Source organism: Macrotis lagotis, chromosome 2 (genome assembly GCF_037893015.1).
Source record: "Macrotis lagotis isolate mMagLag1 chromosome 2, bilby.v1.9.chrom.fasta, whole genome shotgun sequence".
In the NCBI taxonomy this organism is placed as follows: domain Eukaryota; kingdom Metazoa; phylum Chordata; class Mammalia; order Peramelemorphia; family Peramelidae; genus Macrotis; species Macrotis lagotis.
In genome coordinates this window covers 187,408,096-187,422,747 of record NC_133659.1, presented here as the reverse complement: position 1 = coordinate 187,422,747, position 14,652 = coordinate 187,408,096, and the positions used below count along the sequence as shown (strand labels likewise).

General features: G+C 38.2%; 1 protein-coding gene across 1 annotated transcript; it reads right to left on the bottom strand.

Annotated features, from left to right (window-relative positions):
* Nucleotides 1-879: 879 nt before the first annotated feature.
* LOC141512045 (keratin, type I cuticular Ha8-like) lies at nt 880-12,745 on the bottom strand. Its single transcript, XM_074220955.1, has 7 exons — nt 12,398-12,745; nt 8,998-9,080; nt 7,017-7,173; nt 4,807-4,968; nt 4,589-4,714; nt 2,743-2,963; nt 880-1,009 (listed from the first exon to the last, which is right to left on the bottom strand). Exons 1-7 carry the CDS (start codon nt 12,743-12,745, stop codon nt 880-882), a joined length of 1,227 nt encoding a protein of 408 aa, XP_074077056.1.
* Nucleotides 12,746-14,652: the final 1,907 nt, after the last annotated feature.

Sequence of the window (14,652 nt, the reverse complement as noted above, 5' to 3'; positions counted from 1 at the left end):
AGTAAGTCTCACCCTCCCGAGTTCAAATCTAGCCTCAGAAACTTATTATGTGACTGTAGGCAAGTCACTTAACCCTGCTAGCCTCGGTTTCTGTATCTACAAAGTGAACTGGAGAAAGAAATGGCAAACTATTCCAATATCTTTGCCAAGAAAACCCCAATTGGATGTCATGGACAGTTGAATATTACTAAATAATGATGTCTATTTTTCCTGAAGGGTATGTCTCCCATCATAGCTTCATTGCTATGATAATCTTGAGTTTGTATTTTTAATGCCCTGATCTGAAATCTTTTCTGCAAGGATTCATCTTAGTTAAGTTCTAGGGGGAAATGTATTCCCTCTGTATAATGTTTTACCATGGCCCCACATCTTTCTCCTGTTCACTGATGACAGACTTTGACACCTAGATTGTGGTGCTCTACTACAAATAAACACCCAACTTCAATGGGAAAAACCACCAATCCCCAAATGGTACCTTATAGGCTCATAGAGTTGTAAATTACTGAAGGTCAGTGAAGACTAATGTAATTATGCTATGAAAAAGAAGTTTATTAACCAATAAATAGTTTTGATTATATCACAGAAAACAAGGAAAAAGCAAAAGATAGAAAATATGAGACTGGATATACCCTGAAAGTAAGCATACATATAAACATAGCCTGGAAAGAAGGTATCCCATACTAAGGAAGAGAATATTCCACATTTTAGAACAGAAGTCAAGTGTGTCTACTTATTCTGGTTGATGAGAAGCTGGTATCTTAGAGGTTCCATAAGTCAGAAGAAATAAAGTGGTTTTTTTTTACTGATCCATGGGAAAAGACCTTAGGAGATGAAAATTTTTTCCATAGGGCAGTATGCTGGCCGGTCAGACTCTCAGCATCAAGATGATGAGCAGGGACCACAGATTGATCGTGGAGTACTGGGAAGGCAAGGTTTGCAGGATGTGCAGGCAGCAGGAGGTGGACAAGGGACACAGGACACTGGGTTAGCACATGGGTTGCAGGGAAGCCTGTAGGAGGATTTTAGATATTTAGTGGCAAAACAAATGGAAGGTTAAAACATTTAGAAATCCTAAGAGAAATCTTAAAAATCAGTTAATCCATCTCCTCATTTTTCAGAGGAAGGAACTGAAGCAAAGAGGAAGGAAATGACTTGCCCAAGGTCTTATAAAGTGGAAGAGATTAGAACCCAAGTGTCTTGACTCCCAACCTGTATCTAGTAGGAAAATAAAATGGGAAGAGAGAGACGGAGAGGGACAAAAACACAGAGATAGAGACAGAGTCATAGAGATAGAGACAGAGAAAGAAAACAGAGACAAAACCAAAGAGCAATAGAGAAAAAGAGATAGAGTCAAAAGCAGAAGGAAGGAACAAAAGAAGGAAGGAAGGAAGGAAGGAAGGAAGGAAGGAAGGAAGGAAGGAAGGAAGGAAGGAAGGAAGGAAGGAAGGAAGGGAGGGAGGGAGGGAGGGAGGGAGGGAGAGAGGGAGAGAGCGAAGCAGAGAGGGAAAGAATGAAAGAGAAAGAGAGTTTCAATCTAGTGGGAGAGGATGGGACTGGAGCATTATTTCATTTTATACTTCTAGCAACCCCTAGAGATAGCACAGGTATTATGTCCATCTCACATGTAAGGAAAATGAGGAAATAGACATAATACCTGCTCTCTTTCTCAGGATTACTAGAAGCATAAAATGAAATAACAGTTGTAAAAAAAAATTTTTTTAAACTGTTAGGGGCAGCTAGGTGGCGCAGTGGATAAAGCACCGCCCTTGGAGTCAAGAGTACCTGGGTTCAAATCTCAGACACTTAATAATTACCTAGCTGTGTGGCCTTGGGCAAGCCACTTAACCCCATTTACCTTGCAAAAATCTAAAAAAAAAAAAAAACCTGTTATATTTGGCAGCTAGGTGGCGCAGTGGATAGAACACCAGCCCTGGAGTCAGGAGTACCTGAGTTCAAATGCCGCCTCAGACACTTAATAATTATCTAGCTGTGTGGCCTTGGGCAAGCCACTTAACCCCATTGCCTTGCAAAAAAAAAAAAAAAAAAAACCTTAAAAAATTTTTAAAGAGTTTCTTTAAAGCAGTACAGAAATATTAGGCACAATTATTGCTATTTATCATTTTTGTTTTTATTGTTGTTACAACAAAGTATAAATTTTACCAAATTTTACCAAAAGTTTTATCAAAAGCCAAATAATGCTGACAAGCTCTAATTCATAATATTTCAATTTGCCTGTGAGAATCACAATTTCTTTTCCAGTCAGTCAGCAACAGGAGGAGAAAGTTTTAAATCTACCACTGGAAGTAAAAAGTGGTGACAAAATTTTTTAAAAATGCTGAAATTGGGGGTGGCTAGGTGGCGTAGTGGATAAAGCACCGGCCCTGGAGTCAGGAGTACCTGGGTTCAAATCCGGTCTCAGACATTTAATAATTACCTAGCCGTGTGGCCTTGGGCAAAGCCACTTAACCCCATTTGCCTTGTAAAAAGCTAAAAAAAAAAAAAAAATGCTGAAATTTGAATTAGCTGAGCCTGGATTCAAATTCCAGTTCTGCTACATGGTATGTGTGACCTTGGACTAGTAATATAATACTTCTAGGTCCCACTTCCTCATTTTAAAAATATCCAGGTGGGTAAATGACTTCAGTAATCCCTTCCTGGAGATAGTATTCTTACAATGAGAATAAGTCCCACAATTTTTCACACAGGTGTTGTTTCCAGACCAGTTACTCTCTCCACACTTACTTGCAGTCTTCACTCTCCAACAGATTTCGGTAGGTGGAGATCTCACACTCCAGCCGGGCTTTGGTGTCCAGGAGCACCTGGTATTCACCATTCTGCCGCTCTAGGTCAGCCCGGATCTCTGCCAACTGCTCTTCCACATTGCTAATCAGGTACTGCATCTGGCCCAGCTCAGTGCTGTAGCGAGCCTCTGACTCACATAAGGAGTTTTCCAAACACTCTTTCTGAAATGAGAAGGAACAATGAAACATTGGCATTTTCAAGCTTCACTTCATATATGTTATTCCCCTTTATCCCATGAGACAAGTATTATAGTCACGATTCTCCCCATTTCCCAGGTAAGGAAAGCTCAGATTGGTTAAGTGACTTAATGCATAAGGAGTTAATGTAAAAGGTAGAATTTGAATTCAGTTCTTCCTGGCTCCAAGTTCCAGACTCAATCCACTATACCACACACTGCATTTCTAATTAAGAAAAAGAAGAAAAAATGTGGTATTTGATTGAGCCAAAATCTTGGACAGTATCTCAGACACAGAAAAGGAGAAGGAAGAAATTAGTAAAAAAAAAAAAAAGCAATTTACTCCCTCACTCTGTTTCTGTGTTAACCTCCATCTAATCCCAAAATATTAGCAAACTCATTGGAGATTAAGAAGTAACATTGTACAGTGGAATAGAACAGTGTATTTGGTGTCAGAAGACTCCATTTCAACTTTTAGCACTACAACTTGTTTGACCCTGGGCAAGTCATTCAACTTCTGGTCCTCAGTTTCCTCATCTCTAAAATGAAGAAGTTGTTTTAGATATATCTGCAGTCTTTTCTGGATCTAAATCCTAAAGCAATCTGGTTTCCAATTCTCTCAGGCTTATTAATAAGATCAAATGTAAGCAAAGTGTTTTGTAGACCTTGAAATGCTCTATAAATGTCTGCTCTGTAATTCAGTTGGAAGAACCTTGTGTCTGTACTTGCCTTTCATCATAGACTTTTAAGATAATACTTTATAGCACCCTGCCAATAAATATGACTTCAAAGTATGTGTGTTCATTCATTAGAGACAGCATGGTGTAAGGTATATATAAAATTCTGGACTTGGAAAAGAAAGATCTAAATTTACATTCTGGCTTCTGACACTTAACTTGTTCAATCTCAATTTTGTCTTCTGTAAAATGGGTATTATAATACCTATTGGACATGAGGATTAATTGGAACAGAACAAGCATTAAGTACTTGCTAAGCCTTTTATAAATATTATTTCCTTTGAGCCTCACAGCAACCCTAGGAGATAGGTGCTATTCTGGTTCCTATTTTAAAATTGAGAAAATTTGAGGCAGAAGGTTTAAGTCATACAGCTAAAAAATGGTCTTGAATTCAAGACTTCCTGACTCCATGCCCAACACTCTATGCTCTGCTTCCAACTAGCTGCTGATCAAATGAGCTAATGGGTGCATTTTGCAAGCTTTAATTTGCCCTAAATATATCAATTATTCCAGAAGAATAATTTAAAGCAAACATGGTTTCCTTCCTTTCTTTTTTCTCAGTCCCAATCACAGCAACTTTTCCTAGCAGGCACTTATAAATAGCTTCTTCTTACATATTCCTTTGCTTGTGATCTCCAATAGACCAAAAGCCCCTGGAGGAAAGGCACTGTCTTTTTCTTCTTTATTGAATCCCCCAGGGTTTAGCCTGAAGCATTGACTAATTGAATTAGACATTCTATAGATATTTTTTGAGAATATAAAGGGGATAGAGACTTGAAGAGATAAGTGGTTTTTTCTTTAAGTTAGGGAATTATTCAGTGCAAGACAGATGGGGGTGAGGGGACTGGGAATGTACTGAATTTAAAATACCTACCATTTTGTGTTGAGCTTCCCGTTCAATTTCCAGAGCATTGGCTGCACATCTCAACTCCAAGAGCTCAGATTGACAGCACTGTAGCTCCTCTGAACAGGACATCTCCTGCAGACTGATGCCTTCACTCTGAAACACAGTGGAGACACAAGGACAGACAGTTACAATTAACCTCAGGAAGCCAGAAGCTACCTCCCAACATTGAGCTCCTCTGCTGTCACCTGAGCAATGAACCACTGCTCCACATCATTCCGGTTGGTCTCCACCATGGCCTCATACTGGCACCGCATCTCACCCAGCACCCGGTTGAGATCCACAGGAGGAGCTGTGTCCAACTCAATGCGGAGTGTGTCTCCCAGCTGGCATTGCAGGTTGTGGACTTCCTGTAGAGACAGAAAAGCAGAATGTTCCGTTCAAGAAAGGTCATTCTCTTTGGGAAAGCCTCCCTTGCTAACTGAGGGCAGCAATCTCCTTGGTACCAAAAAGCTCTTCTTGCCCAACATCCGTGATATGAAGAAGCTGTTCAGAGAATTTTAAAAGCTATCAAATTCATGGCCAATGATGGGTTTCCTACAGAGGAAGAGGTGAATCATCTACCAACTAAACTTCAGAAATACTTTCCAATCCAAAACCATAATCTGATTAGGAACTATTTGGGTAATCCCAACACACCATACTAAGTACAGCAACTTTCAATTTTAGGCATAAACTAAACTATTAATTAATTACATTCTTAATAATTAATTGATTGATTAATTAGATTTGGCAAAGATTGGCATTAAAAGGAACAGCCTCTTTACTGTTCATGGGAACAATGTTACTATGCAAGGACAAAGTAGACAAAGACAAGGAAGCAGCAATCAGAGAGAACCCAGAATCAGAAAAGCAAGGTCACCAGGGCTGAAGCATCAGCTCAACTCCTCTTCAATGCCCATTTATTTTGTCTCCTGTGATAGGTCACGCCAGCATAGTTTATAATGTTACAGAGGGGTTTAGAATTATTAGCTATTATTGATGTCACTAAAAGACAGCACAACACAGAGGAGAGAGGGCAGGCTTTGATATAAGTTAGGAAGATCTAGGTTCATGACCCACCTCTGGCTCAGAGAGACTAGTATGTGGTGAAGTTCCAAGACAACTAATTCCTTTATTAAGTTACAATGGAGTTGCCATGTGTGTGACTGAAGACTACATCCATCCTGGAAGTTCTCTATATGGGAGAATTCACAAGTCCAGGTAAAAAATAAATAGACGAATATTTACAAAAATCTAAGTTGCCCAGGTTAAATGAAGCGGAGATTAAATATCTAAACAACCCTATCTCAGAAAAAGAAATTCAACAAGCCATCATTGAACTCCCTAAGAAACAATCTCCAGGGCCAGATGGATTCACAAGTGAATTCTATCAAACATTTAAGGAATAATTGGTTCCAATTGGAAAAATAGGTGGAGACGGAACTCTGCCTAACTCTTTCTATGACACCAATATAGTGCTGATACCTAAACCAGGAGGAGCTAAAACAGAGAAAGAAAATTATAGACCTGTCTCCCTGATTAATATAGATGCAAAAATCTTAAATAAAATCTTAGCAAAATGACTACAACAACCTATCACTAGAATAGTACATTATGACCAAGTAGGATTTATCCCAGGAATACAGAGTTGGTTCAATATTAGGAAAACTGTTAGTATTCTCAATTATATCAACAACAAACTTATCAGAAACATGATTATTATCAATAGAAGCTGAAAAAGCTTTTGCCAAAATTCAGCATCCATTCCTACTAAAAATACTAGAAAGTGTGTATAAATAAATGGATTGTTCCTTAGAATAATAAGCAGTATCTATCTGAAACCATCAACAAGCGTTATACTCAATGGGGATAGGCTAGAGGCATTCCCAATAAGATCAGGGGTGAAACAAGGATGCCTATTATCACCACTACTATTCAATATCATAATAGAAATGTTAGTTTCAGCAATAAGAGAAGAAAAAGAAATTAAAGGAATCAGAATTGGGAAGAAAGAAACAAAACTCTCACTCTTTGCAGATGAAATGATGGTATACCAAGAGAATCCTAAAAAATCATCTGTATAACTACTAGAAACAATTAGGACTTACTACGTTCCAGACCATGCTAAGTGTTTTAAAATTACTATCCCATTTAATCTGACTAGATTACAGACTAGTAGGAGCAAATCTCTCCTTTGGGAGAAGTCATTGGGAGGATAAAACTTGATCCCATTACTTAGCAAACCTTAAAACACTATTTATATAACTGCCTTACTTGGGATTTATATGCCAGCAATTATTATTTGGCCTTCAATGATTTCTTCAAGAAAGAAAGATAACCTCAAGTTTTCTACCCAAAGGGAATGAACAGCTTCCAATAGCCTCAACTCAGGCCTATGTTTGATGTGTGTCCCTACCTGCTCATGATTCTTTTTGAAGCTCAGCAATTCTTCCTTTAGGGACTCCAGCTGGGCCTCCAGATCACATTTAGCCAGAGTGAGGTCATCTAAGTTTCTGCGCAGGCTTCCAATATCAGCCTCCACCAGCTGACGGAGAGACCGCTCAGTCTCATACCTTTCAACATAGTGGAAAAGAAAGTTCATAGCTTGTATATTTAGAAAATAGCAGAGGTGGTCCTGGAAAGTCATTATTTTTGTCTTAGCCTCACTGGTTTTCTCCATTTAAGCTTTATTTTTGGTTTTATTTATGTAGTTTGTCATCAACATGTACAACAGGGTACAGGAGCACCCCAAGTGACTGACCCCCAACACTTCTCACTCCTTACATGGATCAAGAGAGCCCCAGGCTCTAATGAGATGATCTAATTTAAAGCAGGGGTCCTTAATGTGGGGTCCACAGACTTCTCAAGAAGTCCATGGATATATTTCAGGTGGTCTATCAACTTGGATAGGGAGATTTTATCTTTTCATTAACCTTTAACTGAAATTTAGCATTTCCTTCCATTATAAGTTCAGGCAACAAAGTTCAGTAGCATTGGGCTTCATCAGACTTGTCAAAGGGGTCCATGACTCAGAAAAGGTCAAGAATGCCTATTTTAGAGGGAAAGGCAATAATGATATCTGCAAAGGAATTGGACTTTAGTTTCTACTCTGTTCCTTACTGCCTATATGACCTAAAAGAAGTCTATTATCTCTCTGAAAGTTAGTTCCCATCTCATTTGGCGAAATTTCTAAGGTTCCTTCCAGATCTAGATTCCATGATTTCTTTTGAGAATCAAAATTCATAAATTCATAAATCGTAAGGATCATGGGTTTAGAGTTAGAAGAAAATTTAGAGGTGCTCAAGATCAACTCAGGGTTAGGTGAATTGAGCACTGAGCTTGGAATAAGGAAGATTCATCTTCATGAGTTAAAATCATCCTCAGACACTTACCAATTATGTGAACCTGGGCAAGACCTTTGACTCTGTTTGCCTCAGTTTCCTTTTTGGTAAAATAAGCTGGGGAATAAAATAGCAAACCACTCCAGTATCTCTACCAAAAAATCCCAAATGGAATCACTGAGAGTTGGATAAGATTGAAATGACTGAACAACTATAACTCCCTTATTCTACATTTGAAGAAAATGAGTCCTAGAGAGGTTAAGTAATTTTCCCAAGTTCACATAGAAATTAGTGACAAAGTCAGGATTCAAACCAAAATTTGGTCCTTTGGTTCCAAATCCAACCCTCTGTCACATCCTATTGAAAAGAAAATTACTTTATTTATCTCTAGGAAAGATTTAATTTTCTGTGACATACAAGAGGATCAATATTAATCTGAGGTTAGAGAATGAAAGACAATCAGAAGTTGAAGGGAACTCAAAGATTCTCTAGTTCTCATTTTACAGAAGAGGATACCAAGACTAAGAGACAAAGTAACTGCTAAGGTAACTGTGAGATGGTAACTCAGCCATGACTAGACTTGAGGTTCACTGACTTCAGTGTTTTGTTCACTCCTGTCATTGTCTCTCTATATGACCTCTGTCAGGTTGCTGAAACTCTTTTTTCTTAACTTGTCCATATATTTGAAAGGTAGGGAAGGCAACTTTTGTCATCCTATTGTTATTCATTTGACTTTTGAAATTACTGACCAACTGGGAGGCAACCTGAATATAAAGAGAACTGAGAAATGACAGACCAGATCCCTTGTTTCTATCCAGTTGTATGTCTCTTGGTATCTGTTTCCTCTATTATAAAATGAGGAGGGACGATGAAGAATCTCTAAGATTCCTGCAACCCTCTGACTACTTCCCAGGCCTTTGGGTTGTCATGTTACTTTGTCTCCTGTAGTAAATGCTAGGTTCAGATCTGAGTCAATAAAATTCTTGGCCATTGGGACCAGAGAAGAACAATGAAGTTTTCTGCCTGTCCTCCTCTCCCTCCTCCAGCCCAACTCACTTGGTTCTGAAGTCATCGGCAGCCAGCTTGGCATTGTCAACCTGCACCACCAGCCTGGTATTCTCAGATTTGATACACAGGATCTAGAGAAGGAGAGGTGACAAGATTGGTCCTGTATTGTGTCCATACCTCCTAAAATCTTGGGTATGAAGCATTCATGTCTTCCTTCATAAGTTTCATGTACAGTTCCATAGCATAATCTCTCCCATAGACAATTCAATTCCATGGCACAAACACTGAATTGAACTCACAAGTTAATTTCCTTCTGACATACTTACTTAGCACAAAGTATTCAATCAATGTTTGTTGACTGACAAACTCCTTCATTAGAATGAAAAAAGGAATTTCTACTTCTAGCACAATGTTTGACACATAATAGACAATAAATAAACATTTATTGATCGATTGATTGAATTTCAAACCTTAAATAGCCTCCCCACCTCAAAAATCTTGCATTACTCCCCATTGCCTAACAAGTAAAATTAATCAATTAACCAAGACACATTTATCAAGCACTATCTATTCACCAAGCACTAGGCTACAAAATAGGGTCACAAGGACAAAACTGAAACAGTCCCTACCTTCCATGAATTTACATTTCATTAAGCTAGACAACAATTCTTAGCCTGGCATTCTTGGCCCTGGCTAGATGACGCAGTGTTGGACCTGGGAGTCAGGAAAGAACTGAATTTAAATCCAGCCCCAGACAGACCAGAGCTGTATGACTCTGTGCATGTCACTTAGCTACTGCCTGACTCAGTTTCCTCAATTGTAAAAATGGGGAAAATAATAGCAACTATCTCAGAGGGTTCAATGACCACAATTGAAGATCAAATGAGATATTTGTAAAGGGCTTAGCACAATATCTAGCACATTAAAGGTAATTAATAAATGCTTATTTCCTTTCTTTGACCCACTGTGACCAGAATTATAGCATACTTATGCAGACTTGTTTCATATGACTACCCTTCACATACTCTACACACCAGCCCAAGTAAAGTCCTTACCATCTTCTATGTTCTTCTTACCTTTTCCTTAGCCCTGGAACTAAGAAGATCTGAGTTCAATGTAGCCTCAGACACTTACCAGTTTGGTAGCTTGAGTCATTTAACTTCTATTTGCTTCAAATTCCTCAACTATAAAATGGAGGTAATAATAGTACCTACTTTCCAGGTTTGTTGTAAGGGTCAAATGAGATTATGATTATAAAATGCTTAGCACACAGTAAGTACTTTACAAATTTGAGCTGCTGCTTGCTGCTGTTGTTCAATTCACAACATTCCCTCCGCCTGAAATGCCCCCTTTTCTATTTTTGTCTGGTGAAATTCTTCTGACTTTTGAATTCCCAGATCTGATCTTTATCCTATAAGCGATCTGTTCTTAGGAGAGATTTGGGAGAGAGAGAGAGAGAGAGAGAGAGAGAAGGAGGAGGAGGAGGAGGAGGAAGGAGGAGAGAGAAGGAGAAGGAGAAGGAAGAAGAAGAAGAGAAAGAAAGAGATAGAGAAAGGAAGAACAGATCCTTTATAGGGCCTAAGTATTTGTCACATTCTACCCTCTATTATATTTATTAGTATAACTGTAAATGCTATGCAAGCTTCTAAGCTCCTTGGGGACAGGAACAAATTCATTTTGTAAAGTTACCCATTGTAACCCCATCCCCAGCAACTAGTACAGTGAATTGCCTTCAATAGGTGCTTAATCAATATGTGTTGAATTATACTGAAAATCGTTAAAGATATCTTCCTTTACATCATGCATTGGTGACTGAGCCATATGTATGATGGAGCTTCTGAGAAAAGGAACATTGAAGAACATAAAAATAAAAATAAAATATAAACTTCTCAACTTGAATTTTTTAAATGGTCATAATTTGGCTATAAGTGATCATTATAGGTTTTCTGCATATTGTTCCACTGAATACAGTCTGCATTACAGATGAAGTCTATATTATGTTTCTCAAACTTGATACTCCTTCTCCCACTGCCATGTCTTTGCATAAACTGTCCACCTCTCTCCTTACCTCACCATCTCAGAAACCCTCAGCATTAGATCATCTGAAAATTTCAATTGGCAGCTAAGTAGAATGCTAGCTAGAATGCAGAAGTTATCATCAAGAAGATCTAAGTTCAAATCCTGCTTCAGATACTTACTAGCTATGTGAACCCGGGTAAATCACTTAACTTCTCAAAAATCTATAAAATCAGAGGGCTGGACCATAGCAGGGACAGGTGCCACAGGTTGTATAAGGTCCATGAAATCATTTGATCTGATGCTGCCATGGCAACAGCAAGTAAAATTTGAAATTCAATAAATCTGAGAGCTTTTTAGGGATGAATTGATTAAATGTTTGACCAAAGATAGTGGGCTAATTTTTAAGTTGATCATTTTTTTATGAGCCATGAATCATAAATATCCAAATGATCCTTGGCAGAAGGACTTTTGTCTCTAAGGAAACTTTCAACTCTAAAGCTGTGATGCTGTATTTTCTCCCTCCTCAATTTAAGCTTTATACATATTAAGTATTTAATAAATTGTGTTAAATTGGTTTAGATCAGAAGAAAAAATAGGGACAATAGTTTCTTCCTTTTACATCACAAAAAAATAAAGATGTTGGTTCCCCCCCCCCCAAAGAATAGTTGTAATAGATGAGTTGGGATATAACAAAAACTTGCAACTAGTGCAACAGACTAAGATGGAATACTGTGTTTTCTCTGGAAATAAGTTACATCCTAAAGTAAAAAAGCATCTTCATTCTTATTTATTATGCACATCAAAAATATGCTCTTGACCTTTTTAGTTTAGAGGGAATGAGCATTTTGAAAGATACTTCTTTTCTCTATCCCAGAAGACAAAATGGCCTTCTGAAACTGGGCCAATGGCACATACCCTGTGGAGATTTCCCTAGGTCAATGGAGATGAATTAACATAATCCATAAATCCCCTAAAGTTCCTAGGATTTCAGAGTTACAAAAAAATCAAAGACTACCTTGTTCAAACCCAAGAAGAACCCCTCCTCAACAAAATATGCAATCAGTTGTGTGTTCAGGCCTCTAGATGGGAACTTTCTATCTCCTGAAGTATTGCATTCCACTTTTAAGTCATTTCAGTCTAACTAAAATCGACTTATCTACAATTTCCAGTCTCCGACTTCAATTTCTTGAGTCAAACCTTGTGTTCTTTCCATGACACAATCAAAATTTTCAAGAAAACTTTAGTATTTAAAGTTAACTTACATCTGACTTAAAGAGTATGCAGAGCCCTGTAGGTAAAATTCTAGAGGATCTCCTTCTATTTTATATGAAACAAAAATCTTCTTCCACGGATGAATGTATGGTTTAGCCAAATTTTTTCACACTATATCTTGAGACCCTGAAAACTAAAAGCACATGTCAAATATTACCTTTTGCTGGAGCTCCTCCACAGTCCTGAAGTAGGACTGGTAATCTGGGCACACAAAGGAAGAGTGGCACTTGCTCCACTCCTGAATCTTAGTCTCCAGTTCTGCATTCTCCTGCTCCAGCTGACGCACTTTCTCCAGGTAGTTGGCCAGACGGTCATTCAGGAACTGCATGGTCTCTTTCTCATGACTATTTAGGAAGCCTTCACCATAATTCCCACAGTTCCCAATGTTGGCAGGGATATTGAGAGTCCCAGGTAAGGGGCAGGCTGACCAGCAGCTGTTTGGCACACAGAGACTAGGTCGACCCAGAGAGGTTGTTCCAACACGGACTCGGTTGTTGTGGGCCATAGCTGCAGAAAAACACATGGAGGCAGCTTGGGGTTCCAAGAGCCTCCTACTCCTGATGGATCCTAAAGAGCAAGATGTTCTATAGAAGTTGGCAGCCATGACAGCAGAACAGACTCAAAATTGAACAGTTCCTTTTCCCCTAAAATATATATCTCTCACAAGTGGGTGTTGGTACAGGAAGCTGGCATTCCATTTATATTATACAATCTCCTGATTAGTCAGTGATTTGATTCCTATAAAGAGTTAATTAGATTATAAAAGAGATTTTGTTTAACACTGGACTCACAAACACATGGTCTTAAAATGCATGCAAAAATCCCATTCTTCAAAGACTTATAAAGTCAACATCCTAAATTCAGTGGCTTTGAGGTATTCTTTGACTTGCCATTCAAGTATATGACATGGGAAGAGGCATGCCCTCCTCTCATGGGGGAGAGAACCAAATAATCTCTATTTCAGATCTTTTTCCTGCACCCAAGAAATTCATTTAAATAAGTACTTTGATCCCTGAAATAAAGAGACTCTTGCACAAAATTTGAATTTCCTTAATTGTCAGACATACTCAGAGCATTCAAAAGCGTTATTGCCTTATTCCAACCCATAACAAATTTAAATCAATAGCCTGTTTCTACACAAACCACAGAATAGGATAGCAATGATAGTGTCCAGGCAATTAGAATTAGAACAATCATAACTATTCTCTTCTTCATCCAATGGTCTTGTGCTTAAGGTTACATAAAGGTCATTCAAAAATAGGTCCCCAGAACCTGACCTGCCTTGAATATTATTGGAATCTATAGGATTTAAAGATGAAGGTTACCTGAGAGAGAGCATTACGTCTAAACTCTTATTTCACAGAGAGGGAAATTGAGGCCTAGAGCAATAAAGGGACTTACCCAAGGTCATGTGGTTAGTGAATGACAAATTCAAGACTAGAACCCTGGACTCCAAAATAGTCTTAGAGGAACTAGATGGGGTTCATTGATAAGTACTAGAGAAAGCATTCAACTAGAATTATGAGGGAAAACTAAATTCCAATTCATATTTGGCAAGTGAAACTTGAAAATAATTAAGTCTAAAAGAAAATGAACATTGAGGTGAGGGTGAGGCAGGTAAAGAATAAACAAATGCATTTAAAAATATAGTTTCAGATTCCCAGGGGAATATTTTCTCATCTACCAGAACTTTGTGAGCTAGTTAAGAACAGCAGTGATTAATATTTTATGATGTCTATTCTCAAAGCTTCCCATGTCTTCTCCTCTCAGCATCTCTATTTATCACCTACAGCCTCACCTGCCCCTGTCTCAGGACTGCATCCTTCCTCATCTTCTTTAGTGAAGACAAAAACTCTTTGAAGACTCTCCCACATTTGAAAAAAAATACATCTTTAATACTCTATTAATAAAGAGACTCTTGCACAAAATTTGAATTTCCTTAATCTTCAGACATACTCAAAGCATCCAAAAGCTTTATTGCCTTATTCTGACCCATAACAAACTTATGACAAAAGCCTATTTCCCCACAAACCCCCAGAACAGAATAATTAACCATCTAGTTTCTTTGTTATGCAAAATAAGACGCATCTTTGACTCCATTCCCAGGATGAATATTTTGACCCTTGCCTTCAAGGCAGTGAAAGAGATTCTCCAAAGGGTAATGTTCCTAAAGATGAATCAGGTTTCAGAGGAGGTGAACAGATAACCCTCTTTTGTCCTCCTTCCCATCAACTTGATTCAATAGAATTCAATAAGTCTTTATTTAATATCATGATACACAAGTCCTCAATACTGATACAGATAATCATAATTCATTGATTTATGGAATTCTCAGAGGGCAAAAACCAGAATCAATGTATGACAGTCACAAAGAAATAAATTTGTTCTTAATGTCTAGCCCATTCCACTTTT